The 15,731-nt window shown below is 40.4% G+C and overlaps 1 protein-coding gene across 2 annotated transcripts; it reads left to right on the forward strand.

Moving 5' to 3' along the window:
* Positions 1-1,769: 1,769 nt before the first annotated feature.
* Positions 1,770-14,399, forward strand: LOC136104467 (putative lysosomal acid lipase/cholesteryl ester hydrolase). Of its 2 annotated transcripts, XM_065843459.2 has the most exons (9): positions 1,771-2,012; positions 3,169-3,289; positions 6,375-6,573; positions 6,948-7,057; positions 7,660-7,796; positions 8,805-8,951; positions 10,205-10,276; positions 11,022-11,093; positions 11,854-14,399. In XM_065843459.2, exons 1-9 carry the CDS (start codon positions 1,908-1,910, stop codon positions 12,085-12,087), a joined length of 1,197 nt encoding a protein of 398 aa, XP_065699531.1. In that variant the 5' UTR covers positions 1,771-1,907; the 3' UTR covers positions 12,088-14,399. The 2 variants fall into 2 exon arrangements, with proteins under 2 accessions (XP_071668039.1, XP_065699531.1); XM_071811938.1 differs by lacking the exons at positions 10,205-10,276; positions 11,022-11,093 and having other exon boundaries at positions 1,770-2,012.
* The last annotated feature ends 1,332 nt before the right edge of the window (positions 14,400-15,731 follow it).

The following is a 15,731-nucleotide window of genomic DNA, read 5'->3' on the forward strand; positions in this document are numbered from 1 at the left end:
GATGATCCTGAGGGCCTCTTCCAACTGAAATGATTCTATGATTCTATCTGGAATACAGATTTAAAAAATGAAAGGTTCCTGCTTCTACACAAAGAAAATAAATCAACATATAATCCTATAGGAGGAATATGACCTTCAGAAAAGCCAGATACCCGTCTCTGAATCTCACAGTAGCACAGGTGTTTTGGTTTCCTGATTTTTTTTTCTGCTTTAATACCTGAAATCTGATAACATGGTAACTTTAGCCTCAATGCCAGAGTTGACACATCATTCTACTGCAATACTAATTCATGCAGTACTTCCTCCATTAATAATGTAAACTTGGATCTTTCAGCAGAACAGTCATATCACAACTGTTCCAGTCACCTACACCCTCTGTTCCAGGTCATGTCCATAAATGTTTACTGTGAGTTCCACAATCCAAATTACCAATATCCCTCCCTCCTGCCATTGCTGTGATGAGGAAGCTTTTCAGTGCCTGCTTTTCCCATTTTGTGGTGCACTGTCCCTGCAACCAGAGCAAATCTCCAGCAGTGCCAGACTGGCGCTGGAGACAGGGCAGCTCAACACAACTGTTAACTCTGCTGCAGTAATACCCCATTGCCTTATGAACAGTGTGAAGCATTTTCAAGCCTAATATCAAATTTGTTTTCAGTAATGTTCACTTTGATACCTTCTTGCCCTTTACTAAATTCAGATCCGCCAACTTCTGATGTTTTTGAAGAACAGGCTCTTGTCAAACTGCTATTTGCATGTTTCATAACATAGCAAGGGGAAAACTGTTTAACTGCTTTAATGCTTTCATTCTGTTCTCCTACTAGCCTCCAATTTCTGACAGTTCCTTTTTCACTTTACAAAGCAGTCACCAGATCTGCACATGAAACACACAATCATATGACAAACTGACTGGGACCACAATAACTTTGTATCACCTCTGATCCTAGAAACTCCAGATGGGGAACAGGAAAGGTAGGTCCTTAAACCACCCTTTCTGCTATAGAACATTTTGTTCTCTTCACTGCACCCCCAAGAAGGTGAAGAGAAATTAATTTCCATGCCATTCTTACCCATGCTATGCAGTTGGTTTAGGTTTGTAGTTAATTCTATAACAAGACAAAAAAAATCGATGTTTTGCTTTGACGTCTCAGAGAATGCTTCCCTTTCAAGTTATTTCTAACCCAAATGCTAGAAGAGATTTCTACTCTGGAAGTATGATACTGCAATCTGTCCCAGTCTCTGAAGTGACAAAGGGCAAAATATTTTATTGTCACACAGAGCAATTTAGAGAGAAGTATGTGGAGATTAAAGAGGTTGAAGTAAGCAATCTGTGTAAGCTATGTAAGTCTATGCCTTACAGTGAGAAGTGCAATGGGATCTCATGATTCAGGCAGGCAGTAACACTCTCAAGAAACACTGTGCCAGCACAACTTGGTATGCAAGCATGGGCTCCATACCGACTTAGGACTAAGAGAAGTGCCCAAGGACTTTTTTTTTTTTTTTTTTGTGACACTTAAGATTTGTAACACATCCATAAAAGTTGTCTACGTAGTTGTAGTGAGCCATATTTGCAGCCTCCCTTCCCCAGTCATAAGCTTGGAGTTCTCTAGTCTTTGTAGTCGAGAAATAAATATTTACACATTCAAAGAAGAACCGCAACCCTTCTATTGCAGGAATAAAAAACTATAATTCATCCGGGGAACTGGCAAAGGCAATTTACTGCAATGTAATCTTAATCGCCGCCCCCTTCCTCGCCCTGTCACCCGGGCGGCCACCCCTGTCACGCGGTCCCGTGCCGGTCGCCGCGCTCGGCGGAGGCGGCACATAAGCCCCGGCGGGGCCCGCTCGCTGCAGCCCCAGCGCCGGGTTCTGCTTCGCCGCGGCCTCCGGCTCCTTCCCGCAGGGCCAGCATGCGGGGCCTTGTGATCGCCGCTTTCCTGCTGCAGAGCATCGCCGGTTCAGGCGCTCTCGCCACCGACAGGAGAAATGTGGACCCCGAAACGAACATGAACATCGTGAGTGGCAGGCGGGGTGCGTCGGTGAGGGAGAAGCGCCCGGGGCTGTCACCGGCTGTGACCGCGGGGCTGTCACGGACCGAGGAGCGGAGCGGGGTCTGGGCGGCGGGCGGCCCCGTTACGGCTCTACGGGCCCAAGCCCGGCGCCTCCCGGCCTCCGCAGCCGCGGTGGGAGCGCGGAGGCTTCGGGCAGCGCTCAACGCTCAGCCTGCGGCTGCTGCTCACACCCTCTGCTCGCACGTCGCCTTGCTCTCCACCTGCCAGGTCCTTCTCGGTCCCATGTAACCTGTGGCTGATCTTTCTCTCACACATTTCGTGAAACAGATCTGTGGCTTTTGCTAGAATCAGGACATTTTCATAAGAGCTATTGGAGTGTGTGTTTATGCAGCATACCTGTCCTGCTGGCACGATTCCCCTGTGTCCTCATCTGTAGCTGCTTTTCTTCCTGTGTGGCATTTACTCTCTTAACTTTCTTCTGCTGCTGCTGCAATAACCAACTCCAGAAAAGATTTGTTGTTAATAACCAGTATTAGCAACCTGAGTATTTTAAAGCTGCTGTGTTTGTGGCTCATTTCAGCACGTTGCCTAAACGTGATTGTGCCCTCTGTGTGACATTAAGCATAAAGTGCAGATATAAATCTGAAATGTTTTTTATAGAAGCCTTTCACTTCAGGAGACATTAACTCTTCCCTGCCTCTCGTATTCACCATTGTGGTGCCAGCGGCTTTTTGCTGTGCTCACCTGTGTGTTACTGGAACGTACTGCTTTCCTTGGGAACAGACAGTTTCAATTTTTTGTCTGCTAAATCCATGTCTTGGTGATTTCCCTGTTATCATATTCTCCTTTGCAACACTTCAGTCTCCTTTCTCACTGTAAGCAGCATATAACTAATAAGACTAACAAGGTGGGGACAGGTGGGACAGTCCTCTGAAATTTGGGGATAAGGTTTGTGCTCTGGCAAGTTCCTGACTCCATACTGGGCTAAGTCTGATAAGAAAACCTGTCTGCATCGAGTAGGCAGCTGGTCTGACATGTTCCTAATACATCTTTAATTTCACATCACAGTCTTTGGAAGGAACCCAGAGAACTTTTCACATGTTAATGAACTGAGGAGGCTGGCAGTTGGACTCCAAGGCGGTTTCTTTTCCTTCTTCAGAGTCAAATTATTACCTTCCGGGGATACCCTAGTGAAGAGTATGAAGTGACAACAGAAGATGGTTATATCCTTTCCATTAACAGAATTCCGTATGGAAGAAAAGGCCGTGAGAGCAGCAAAGGTAAGTTTTACATCTGCTTGGAAAAATAGGAAGTCACGAAAAAGCTCTGTCTGATTTCTAAACCTTTGCTTCTCTAAGAATCCAGAAAAAAAGATTAAAGACTATATGACTTACGCAGTAGAATGTTTTATCAGTGAATGCTATGGCCAAAAAAGCTTAGGCACATGTGTAGAGTGACTTGAGTAAAGGAAGGGAAAGGGAGTTAGAAAGCTCTATTTTCCTGGCATTGCCTGTCTGTGACATTAGTACAAGCCTTTCGTTGTTCTTTGACTTTTTTGAGAGACTGAGGGAGCTGGATTTTGTAGGCAGTGGGGAATAAGGGTTGAGGTTTGTTGAGGTTTTTTAGGTAATGAAGTCTCTTTAGAAGAGATTGATTGTCATATCATGGGGTTATTTTGAACCCCATTTGAAAAAATGCTTTTTTATATCAAATAAGTTTGTTAAAAATGCCTGAGCTTTTTCAGAATTAGGTACGGTTCACATGCCTCTTTTAGTGAAATATAACTGAACCACGAGAGTTCCCACTCACATGTTCACAAAATAATTACTGCCTGATTTTTGCATAAAATGATAATTTTTTTTTCCAAATTTTAACCTCACTGAAGCTTCTTTGCAGTGAGGTACCAGTCAGACCAATACGGCACACTATTGGGGTGTCATGTTTTTCATGTTTGCTTAAATAGGTAAAATGATGTAATAACATAACATCCCTTCGGAATGAGTATAATACATTTAAAATACGTTGCAAATTAAGACATGTAGCAAGTAGTTGACAAAAGTCAGCCCAGACTAAGTGGTTTCATGAATATGATTTGATGGGGGACTGTTAAAGGCTGTAAGAATCACTGTGAAAGTTGGTATAAAAGCATGGATGAGATGCAGGGAGTGTACAGGCGAGTATGGTAGGGGGAATGTAAGCTGAAACTTAACGGAGTGATATGGGCAGAGGTTTTGGCAAAGACTGAATAATAGAATGTTTATAAAATGAGTCAAATGTGTGTAGAAGAGGAGGACACGTAGCCTTTGACTTGCTATGCTCATACGCTGCCTATGGAACTAACAGTGTATTTGTACAGCAATGGCTGATTTTGGTATCAGTCTTGCCACCCTGTATCAAAGATCCTGCAGTCTCTTGCATACAACAGCTGCCTGTTTGCATAGAAAATGCACATCTTCTAAGGACTGCCTCAGAACCCTTTGGACTGAAAAAAACTGGGATGAGAGGTAAAAGCATGGAGTTTGCAAAAAGAAATTGATGGTTATTCTATAGCCCTGGGAGTGAACAAGACCTGTGGAAAATACATCTCCTCTGTCAAAGGCCGAGCAACAGTCTTCCTGACATTCCTTGTAGGTTTGATAGGAGTTAGGATGGCTGCCCTGTCCACTGTGTTTCAGTAGGTGTGTGTGTAAAGGTTAGTGCATGGAGGAGGCCAGTCCAACCTGGCAGGTGGCTTTGAACTTTGGAATTTCAGAGAAGTCCACAGGAAAAAGGCAGGCTGCCTTCATCGATGCAGAATTCTTCATCAATGAAACAGACAAACAGAAGTTTACTGATCTGTGGGAATTCTCCACGTTCCCCTTCCCACACCCTCGAAGTGTGGTCTTCTAGAAGAAGATTTCAAAGTTCATGTTGATAGTAAATTTTTATAGACTTGGTATATTTTCTGAGAAAGATTGATGTGTTATGGCTGACTTAGCAGATATATACCATGATTCTTCTTTTGCAATATCTACATAATGTGAATGGGATCCCTTGGAATTATGTATCATATGATGTTTTGGAACAAACCTACAATTTTTCAGCTAAAAAAAAGGGGAAAGGAAAATGTCCAGAGAACGTAAAAGCATAACATTTTTTTTTTTAAATTATATTGTTAACTAAAAACCTTAACCAACTGCATAGCATGGGTAAGAATGGCATGGAAATTAATTTCTCTTCACCTTCTTGGGGATGCAGTGAAGAGAACAAAATGTTCTATAGCAGAAAGGGTGGTTTAAGGACCTACCTTTCCTGTTCCCCATCTGGAGTTTTTAGGATCAGAGGTGATACAAAGTTATTGTGGTCCCGGTCAGTTTGTCATATGGTTGTGCGTTTCATATGCAGATCTGGTGGCTGCTTTGTAAAGTGAAAAAGGAACTGTCAGAAATTGGAGGCTAGTAGGAGAACAGAATGAAAGCATTAAAGCAGTTAAACAGTTTTCCCCTTGCTATGTTATGAAACATGCAAGTAGCAGTTTGACAAGAGCCTGTTCTTCAAAAACATCAGAAGTTGGCGGATCTGAATTTAGTAAAGGGCAAGAAGGTATCAAAGTGAACATTACTGAAAACAAATTTGATATTAGGCTTGAAAATGCTTCACACTGTTCATAAGGCAATGGGGTATTACTGCAGCAGAGTTAACAGTTGTGTTGAGCTGCCCTGTCTCCAGCGCCAGTCTGGCACTGCTGGAGATTTGCTCTGGTTGCAGGGACAGTGCGCCACAAAACGGGAAAAGCAGGCACTGAAAAGCTTCCTCATCACAGCAATGGCAGGAGGGAGGGATATTGGTAATTTGGATTGTGGAACTCACAGTAAACATTTATGGACATGACCTGGAACAGAGGGTGTAGGCGACTGGAACAGTTGTGATATGACTGTTCTGCTGAAAGATCCAAGTTTACATTATTAATGGAGGAAGTACTGCATGAATTAGTATTGCAGTAGAATGATGTGTCAATTCTGGCATTGAGGCTAAAGTTACCATGTTATCAGATTTCAGGTATTAAAGCAGAAAAAAAAATCAAGAAACCAAAACACCTGTGCTACTGTGAGATTCAGAGACGGGCATCTGGCTTTTCTGAAGGTCATATTCCTCCTATAGGATTATATGTTAATTTATTTCTTTGTGTAGAAGCAGGAATCTTCCATTTTTTAAAATCCGTATTCCACCTAAAGGTGTCATTTCCCTTTTCAAGACAGAGAACTCAGGAGAGAGGCTTCTTAAATTCCACCTGGATTTTGACTGTTGTTCTTTTAACTACTGAAGTATTCTTAGGCATTCAATTCCAGATGAACCGGAAACTATGATAAATACTCTGTTTTTCAGATCCAAGGCCTGCTGTGTTTCTACAGCATGGTTTGCTTGCAGATGCCAGCAATTGGATCGCAAACTTTGAATACAACAGCCTTGGCTTTATGCTGGCAGATGCTGGCTATGATGTGTGGCTGGGCAACAGCAGAGGGAACACTTGGTCCAGGAAACATACACACTTCACAGTGAAGCAAGAAGAATTCTGGGGTTTCAGGTATCCTTGACTTGCTGTTTGTGAGCAGACTCATTGTCCTTTCTTTGCCCATCATGTCAGTTCAATCATGTTGTGAATGTACAAGATATTTCTTTCTGTCTGCATGTGCTGTCATGTATGTAGGGGCAATGAAGGAGAGCTTTGTGGTCACTATTGAGTCCTGAGACAGCGTCCATATGTGGTCAGTAGAACAGTAGTTGCTTTCACTGGTGCTTGCTGGGAAGACTCCATCAGCAGAGAGTTCTGCTTCATCCAAAGGAAGCTTTTCTTTATATCCAGAAAACTGATCTGCAGTGCAGTAAAGCTCTGTGCAGCTGTTCCATGCTGCTGTTCCACTTCACTTACAGAACTGACTTTTTATCTTTGCTTTGTAGCTTTGATGAAATGGCTAAGTATGACATTCCAGCCTCCGTGGACTTTATTTTGAAGAAGACGGGTCAGCAACAAGTATTTTACGTTGGCCATTCACAGGGCACCACAATGGGTATGTGAACAGGCGCATTTGTTAGAATATGTTGTGTTTGAAATTATATCCGGTTCCACATGCATGATTTAATGAGGAAATATTTTTGAAATCTACTGCTTCTGGTTGTTAGCTGCTTCCTGGAATATTCATCAACATTAAAAAGGAAAGACGTAACTTTTCTGTGTTTACGGTGAATGGGAAGCAGTTGAAACAACAAATTGAAGTCACAGGCAGCCACCAGTAGAGCTTCTGTTAAAACAAATGATGAACTATGCTATAGCTGATAAAGATTCCCACTTCCTGAATATTTTATTATATGTAAGGCCTGGCTCAGATGCTTTTAGAGCTGCTGTTAGAAAGAGCTGGAGGAGTATTGGGTCACTTAGGACAAACTTGTTTTTCAGAAGAAAACAAATCCTTCTGATTTGCCTCATTTGACTTCTATAGAAATTAGATTCATCTAAAATATGTAAATGGATAAAAAATACAGCAATCAATCTATTAATGTGAAAATACTTGTGCACACTTAACATCCTAGATTTTATAGAATCACTGCCAGGTAACCCTCTCATCTTACTTGTGTCTCTGAGGTTTGTTAACGATTCTCATCTTATTTACAGCTTTCATTGCTTTTTCAACTTTGCCACAGCTGGCTAAGAAAATCAAAATGTTCTTTGCCTTGGCACCAGTAGCTACAGTCAAGTTTGCCACTAGCCCTCTGGCAAAATTGAGAGTGTTTCCAGACCTGGCATTCAAGGTTTGTATTTGACTGTAGAGGTTTTAAGCCAGATGAGATGTCCCCATGTTTCTAGCTGAAAACAGCATAGCAAGGAATGTTAAGAGCTGTGGTGAGATTAATGTTTTAGAAGAGAACAGCCAGTTTTTTCATGATAATACTATGAAGTAAGCAGTGACTTCTCTGGCTTTACTGTTGTCTAAATAGACAGTTTTCCAGGCATCAGTTTAAACTAATATTTTATAATTACAACTTAATGAGTGGAATAATATTATGTTTTCCATGTACATGTTTCTAGAATTCATGCTACAGAAATCACATGATTAATTAAATAGTTCTGTTTTAGAAGAATTTGAACTTTCATGAACATTAACAGATTTGTTTCACGATTAACCATTTAGTATTAGAAGAGGATCCTTCAGAGGGTGATTAAGAGCAGCGGCTTTATTTGGATGCCGTGAATCATCCTCTGGAGGAGTTTACTTTTCCCCCTTAACATCGAAGGGAATGTATGCAGACTGGCAGGCTGCACAAAGTGCCTGATGGTAGATACTGTGAACCATCTTTAACCACTTTAATCAGTCTTTAACCATTCTTTCCATCATGCAGAGCACTGTGCTCTGTGAGGTAAAACCTTCTCTAACGTACCTTGTGTAGATTTAATGTGTGTCCATGCATTATTAATTATTTGCTCCAGAGGCAGATATATTAAAGTGATACAAACAGATGTGATCTCCTGTTCCTTGTGTAAATAACTTTGTCTGAAGAGGACATCATCTTTAAGATGGTCGCAGTTCCCACGTACTTTTTGTGGGGGTAATGAACTGCATCATTTGTAGCAGAAGCACAAACCATGACCTTCCCATTGAACTGGAAACAAGGTTCATAAAGAGATAAATCACTTTCATAGGACACACCTACTGCCAGTGCAAATTGAAATAATGACCTCAACAATGCTGCAGTATAGAAAATAAACTGAGGTCATTCTATGCAATCACATGTTTGTTCTGTGTGTTTCTTATTTTGTAGAAAATATTTGGAAATAAACAATTCCTCCCTCAGAACTTTGTGCTCCACTGGCTTGCTACCCATGTTTGCACCCACAGAATACTTGATGATCTTTGCGGCAACTTATTCTTTCTTCTGTGTGGTTTTAACGAGAGAAACTTGAATATGGTATGGTTTGCTAACTTGTAATAGCTGAGTTATTGTGAATTCTAACACAGTATTGGCTGTGTATCCCTGTACTGAGTGTCCTTTACATGTAATTAGAAAAAAACTAATGCCTTCTTCATCATGCTGAGTTTGAATAAATGTCTTTCGTTGGTATAGATGTAGTTGCCCGTCTTAGATGGACAGAATTAACCTGTTAAACTGTTACTGGAAAGCTAAAATACATTGTTGTGGATCTGCTGGGGAAATGGGTAAGAGAAGTGAATATGACAGTGCAAATGTTTAGATCCTTTTGCTAGGAAGTGAGGAATAACGATACAATTTTCAGGCTTTTTCAAGAGAACTGAAGTGTTGTGTCCTCTTGGTGGATGTGTGCAACCGTTTTCTGTGGGACCAGTTTGTAGCCCTGCTGATGACTTTATCTGTGGTTCTAGTTGCAAAGGACTTGCTGTTAGGACTTGTTTTGTTATCTAAAAGCTAGTTAACAGCAACTGGCATGACACTGCCTTTTTCATAATGCATCTTAAAGTGTTTCTAACTCCCTGAAATCAGTAGAAGCTGGTATCAGTTTACCCACAGCTGGATGAAGGCTGAGGATTTTTAGATGGGAGTGAGATAGAATTAGCATGACGTATTTTTTCACCATTCTGCATGCAAAAATGTACATTTTCTTGTGTTTTATATCAAGGTGAAAGTGCAGGGTTTTGTATGTTTTCTTGTCTAGCACATACAGATATCATGTGTTTAATGTTGGTCTTTGGTTGGTTGGTTTTTGCTTGTTGTTTGTTTGTTTGTTTTTGTTTGGTTGGTTTGGTTTGGTATTCTGCCAGGATTTAAGATTCCCTGGCTGTCTTGTACTTCTGGATTCAGTGTGTGAAGTTCTGAATCTCCTTGGACTGACAGCTACTAGTTTAGATGTAGAGTAATGCAAGGTTTCTCTGGAGGCCCATCAGTATTTAGACAACGTGCTCACAATTCTTACTATACTAGTACTTATTAAAAGATACTCTGTATATATATATGCTTAAGGTATATCATTATCGGATTTAAAGTTCAGCTTTAAAGTTCTGCAGTTAATTGTAGGTAATCCCCCAAACATTTGAACCTCTTACCTCATCTGTATATATGCCTCTAGTTCACTTTCGTTTATAGCAGTTTTAATAGGAATGGAAAATTTTCTGTTAATTGTTCAAGAAGCAATAATGATTGCACTGTTGCACTGTGAGGGGTACAGCATATGAATTCTCTTGTTGCAGAGCCGAGTAGATGTATATTCAACACACTGTCCTGCGGGGACGTCTGTGCAAAACATGATCCACTGGAGCCAGGTAGAGCTTCCAGCATCTAAAATGTCCATTGTCTCTAGTTTGTTTGTAAAATAATGATGTGCCTGATATTTAAATGGAATGAAATGCCAAAATATATACAGCATAGCCCAAGTGAAATTCCTGAATTGTGAAAAGCAGTGGACTTTCTGTTCTGTTATATTCTGTTTGGCTTCATTTTCTATATTATTAGTGTATTTCAGATTTCAACTCAGTGCACAATTTCATGCTTGTGATGCTCTTGTGCCTGAAGCTTGCTTAGCAGGCTGATAAATACAAGAAGACATTTGCCATGGAAGCAGTGGTCAGTGCTACTTGTGATCTTGTAACTGGACTTGGTCACCCACTCAGCAGCGATGTGTTGTGCTGTACAGAGCTGCTCATGTGTTGGCTCAGAAAAAAAATTGTGATTTTTTTTTTCCAGATGGCTATTACATAAACTTCTGTTTCTGAAAAATATTAGATGGTAAACCCTATAGAGTGGACTTTCTAAGAGAGCTCCCTGATGTGTTCATATACATTTAGAGAGCAGGGTAGATATTTCAGAAGTAAGCACGGAGCTCCCACATCCTGGCTTTGGGTACACTAATGTGTTTTCCTCAATCTTTCCTACTGTTGCTATGAAAGAGTGTGAAATCTGTTTCCTCTGTCATTTGCCTTTTTAAGTTCTCCAGATGAACACTACTTTTTTATTCCAGCATTAGAAAGGTTGCAGTTCTTCTTTGTATGTGTGAATATTTATTTCTAGGCTTTGAAGACTGGAGAATTCCAAGCTTATGACTGGGGAAGCGAGGCTGCAAATATGGCTCACTACAACCAGGTAGACATCTTTTATGGATGTGTTACAGTTCTTAAGTGTCAGAAAAAAGTCCTTGGGCACCTCTCTGGATGCTTTGAGCAAACCAACCAATCAACCAAACAAGAAGAAAACAAAAAAACCCAAACTAGACAAACAACACCAGAAAACCCCAAACAGGACTACACTGCCCTGAGTTTGTCCTAAGTTGGTATGTAGCCCCCACTTTGATATGAAGTTGTGCTGGCACAACATTTCTTCAGAGTGGTCCTGCCTGCTTGGGTCATGAGGTCCCACTGCACTTCTCACTGTAAGGCATAGACTGTCAATTCTTGTGTATTGCTTACTTCAGCCTGTTTAATCTCAACACAAGTTTTTTTCCAAATTGCTGCATGTGATAGTAAAAAATATTTTGCCCCTTGTCACTTTAGTGACTGGGACAGATTGCAGCATCATACTTCCAGAGTAGCAATCACTGTTAGCATTCGGGTTAGACACAACATGAATGGGATGCATTCTCTGAGACTTCTGCTATGGTAATGTCTTGTAAACTCCTCAAGCCACATCTTTCCTGCTAGGTATGCTGTAATATTGCAGACTGTTGGAGTTACAGTTTCTGTTGAGTCAGGACTCCAATTCCATCTCTGGCTGCCCAAGAGAGGAAGAAAAAAATGTGAACCTGACACATTCTTCTTGCGTTTGGCCGTATGTTACATTGTGGTGCAGTATCACAATGAAGACTTGTTCTTTCTAATGCCTTTGTTTTCCCTTTCCCTCTCCTCAGTCTACTCCCCCTTTCTACAAAATAAAGGACATGACTGTGCCGACCGCGGTGTGGACTGGTGGACATGACTGGCTGGCAGACACAAAGGACGCTGCGATGCTGCTCACTCAGATCACAGACTTGGTTTACCACAAAAACATTCCTGAATGGGAACATTTGGATTTCATCTACGGCATTGATGCACCTTACCGCTTGTATAATGAAATAATTAACATGATGGGGAAGTATCTCTGAACTGGCATGGTATTTCACAGTATTAATTCACCTGGAATTCATATGCTTTTCTGGCAATAATCTTACATTGCTTATTTATGATGCATTTTAAAAATGCCATCAATGACTACTGAATTGGACTCATATGTGGTTTGGTTTTTTTTCAGTATTATTTCTCTCTCCCGCAGAAATCCTCATTGTATCTCGCTGATTTGCACACAGTGGCATGGTACTCGAAAAACAGCAGTGTGACTTTGTGCAAAAGGAGTATATCATGTGCATATAGATTTAGTGATGTGTCTGAAAGACACATTAGTCCACTGAGCACCTGAGGTGCTTGATTATTAAAACCGTAAGTATTTCACTGTGGATACAACAGTGCCATTTCTCAGTACGTTGCCATTTCTGACGACCTTTCAGAAGTACTCCCCATACTGCAGTGACCCATTGGGTGCTGGTACCTTAAAAAGCACTTGGTGACTCTTTCTGCGTTATTATTTTAGCCATCGCACACAAACTAGCTACATTGGGTGACTTTCTTTCTCAATATTGCCTGGAAGAACCGCCATGAAGCCAGAGAAGATCACCACTGTCAGCTGAAATCTCCTGTTTTGAGAGAATCATTGCTGCATTTTTCTTGATTTAATGGTGTTCCTGAAGCCTTTCATGTTTCACCTACCGGCTATGGATAAGGATCATTATTTGTCCTTGCAGATTCCTGGAAGTAGAGAAATGGTTAAAAGAAATACCAATAGATAATGGCTTTCAAGCAGAATGATGTAACATACTTGTGTTTTGTTTTCCTTGCACTGACCGCTATAAAATAAACTCCACCAGTATACTACTGGTGAGGGAAGAGCCAAAGTGTTAATTCTATAGCTTGAGTGACTTAATTAATGTGGATTTTTCCCCTGAATCATCACTTGAGAAGAGCAAGAAGGCTGGTGTAATAAGAACGAGGAGTGATGCATGATCTGTTTTTCAAAGCAGATCTTAATTAGTGCTTGTTCTACAGACTTCATTTTCTTATGGGTGTTTATATATGATGTTGAAGGTTGGTTGAATATCAGCTTGGATAATACACAGGTGTCTTAGTGTAACAGAGTGCATCAGACACCTGCTAACTTAGTCTCAGCCTTTAGTGATGTGATCAAACTGTGCTGGAAAGCCAGGAGAAAGTAGTCCCCATTCAGCTGATGGATTGCAAGACTCACAGACCTGTGTGCATCTGAAGTGAATGCATGATCCAGGGCTTTGTCTTAGAGATGTACAACACAGTTGGGGTTATGAGGGCTTACAGAGACATAAAGGCACATGATTTTGTGCACATGTTGTGCCTGGAACTTGAAAAGGGTTTCTTTATAGTCATCCACAAGTATATTCACACTGTTCAGCTCATGCAGAATGCCTAAGGATGGTACAGTGTATGTGTAACTGCTCATTGGTATGTATTGAATGATATACTAGCTCAGTGCAGAGCATTTTTTCACTGTTTAGTGATTCTGAAACTAGTGATAACACTGACAAAAATTTACACATCAATTCAACCAACATACAAGTGCCTCAGCACAGGAAGTGCTGGTAAAACAGAGCTACTACTCCCTTGGACCCTGTAAAAGAAACAGTTTTGTCAGATCAGTAGCAAAATAAACCAGTTTTCTGTAAATTACTCTTTATGGTGAATGTGCTGTGCAAATTAAAAAAAAAAAAAAGGAAATATGGTACTTTAATATTAAGAAAAGTTATAAATGGTTTTAGTCTGTAAGATATATGAGAGAGACCTCGGAGGTTGAATAGGTTTCCTGCTCTATAATAAAATGTGGTTCTTGGTGGAAGATTTTCCTACAATTGTAGAATTTATAATGTCTTTTCCATTTCTTTGATGTCTTATAAAATACAGATTCCTGCTGTAGCATTGCCCATCATGAGAATGCTAACAGTGGCCTCTTCAGTAGCTTGCTTTCAAATAACTTTATAGGAACAAAATCACTGAAATCATCAATGAAATAAAAAATCATGAATGTTGGATGGACAGTAGCCACACCTGTAATTGTCTAAGTCTTATTTTCTGAGGATACTGAGCTGAAAAGTGTCTGTATTGCATTCTGACTCCTCCAGAAATGATGTATGTGTGTAGTTGTAGAAGATGCAAATAAATTTCTCACTACTGAATTGCAATTTCTGAATGAAAGAATTTTACGGTCTTTTCCTGATGGTTATTGTCTTGAATACTGATCCTTATAAAGTGAAGCTTGAGAATTAAAAATTTAATTTGCTGTCGGCTTTCCATCTGCAGCCATTGTTATGAATTCATTAAAAAGACTTTTGATTAAGTGCTTTTTTTTTTTTTTTTTTCCTCTGTGCTGGCTAGAGAGGTTTTCAGTGCAGCTTGGCTGTGGAGGTGGGGTGATGGTATGAAAACATTTTGATTAAGAAAATATATTAGTTCTGTTAAGAGAAGTTTTTTGTGTTCAGGCTAAAGTTTTTCATGAAAACTGAAGAGGAATGCATGTTCTTCATCCTCAAGTACTCAGCATACCATGGGCTCAGGGTTGAAGCCGCTTACCTGGGATGTGGGTGTTGCATTAAGATAATTAATTTAGCAGAAATTAAGCCCTGTGCAAGGTGGCTAGGTCAAATAACCTAAAGTCAGCACTGTAAGTCTAATTGTGCTCAATGGCCAGTCTGATGCACAGATACATGAATAGTATAATATACACTATATGTCAGGGCACATTAACATTATTTCATACAGTTAATTTCATGAATAGTGCAGGCCAGTCGTGATCCTTGAATCTTTGCGCTGCATAGATTCATGAATAGTATAATATACGTGCTGCACAGATACACAAATAGCATAATATATACTATAGGTCTGGGCGCATTCAATGAGAAATTCTCACTACTAGATCCACAAACAATGAGGTTTATTAAAGCAACAGGTGCAAGTTCTTTTAGATGCCATTGATAAATACACTGTCTGCAAAAACGCACTTCAGTTGCAAAAGTGCACTTCAGTTGAAACAAGATGTTATTTGCAAGAAATAAGCATTGGTACCATATATATAAAAATTCTGAGATAACTATGTAGTGCTATTAATGTGACTACAAAACACAAGCTCGAAGTCTAAGCGTTATGGGGAAAATCTGGTATAACTAAATGCACAAATCTTATGCAAGAGCGTCCTCCTGAGGGCAGGGAAGATGGGTTCAGCCCGTTGACTGGTCCCAAAAGTCCTCGTATGTTCTTCCGTTTACTTCTCAGTGATGATCACTCCCCGCCACCCTTCCTCTATTGTTATGGAATTTTATACTATTTTGTACATTTAGGTGGAGCTTGAGTGACTCTAGTCATGCATGACTTTGTTATGCATTCGTTTAGAAATTCTCACTTTCATTTTTAAGGCAAAAACCTCACTACACATGCTTACAGGTAGGCTGGAGGCAGGTATCCTTTGAGATGGAGGTGCGTTTTTGTATTAAAATGAGATTATCATGAGCAAAGTTCATCCATCAGACAAATATCTGTCTCAGTAACTGCAATTTTGGATGGAAATGACCATTTATTCTTTGTAATTGTCAGCACCTGTACTTTATCTTTGAAACTGGCAGCAGCTGTACAAGCTGGTTATTGTACCTGCACCTTGTTTTTCTTGTTGTAACAG

Source organism: Patagioenas fasciata, chromosome 8 (assembly GCF_037038585.1).
Source record: "Patagioenas fasciata isolate bPatFas1 chromosome 8, bPatFas1.hap1, whole genome shotgun sequence".
NCBI classification, from domain to species: Eukaryota; Metazoa; Chordata; class Aves; order Columbiformes; family Columbidae; genus Patagioenas; species Patagioenas fasciata.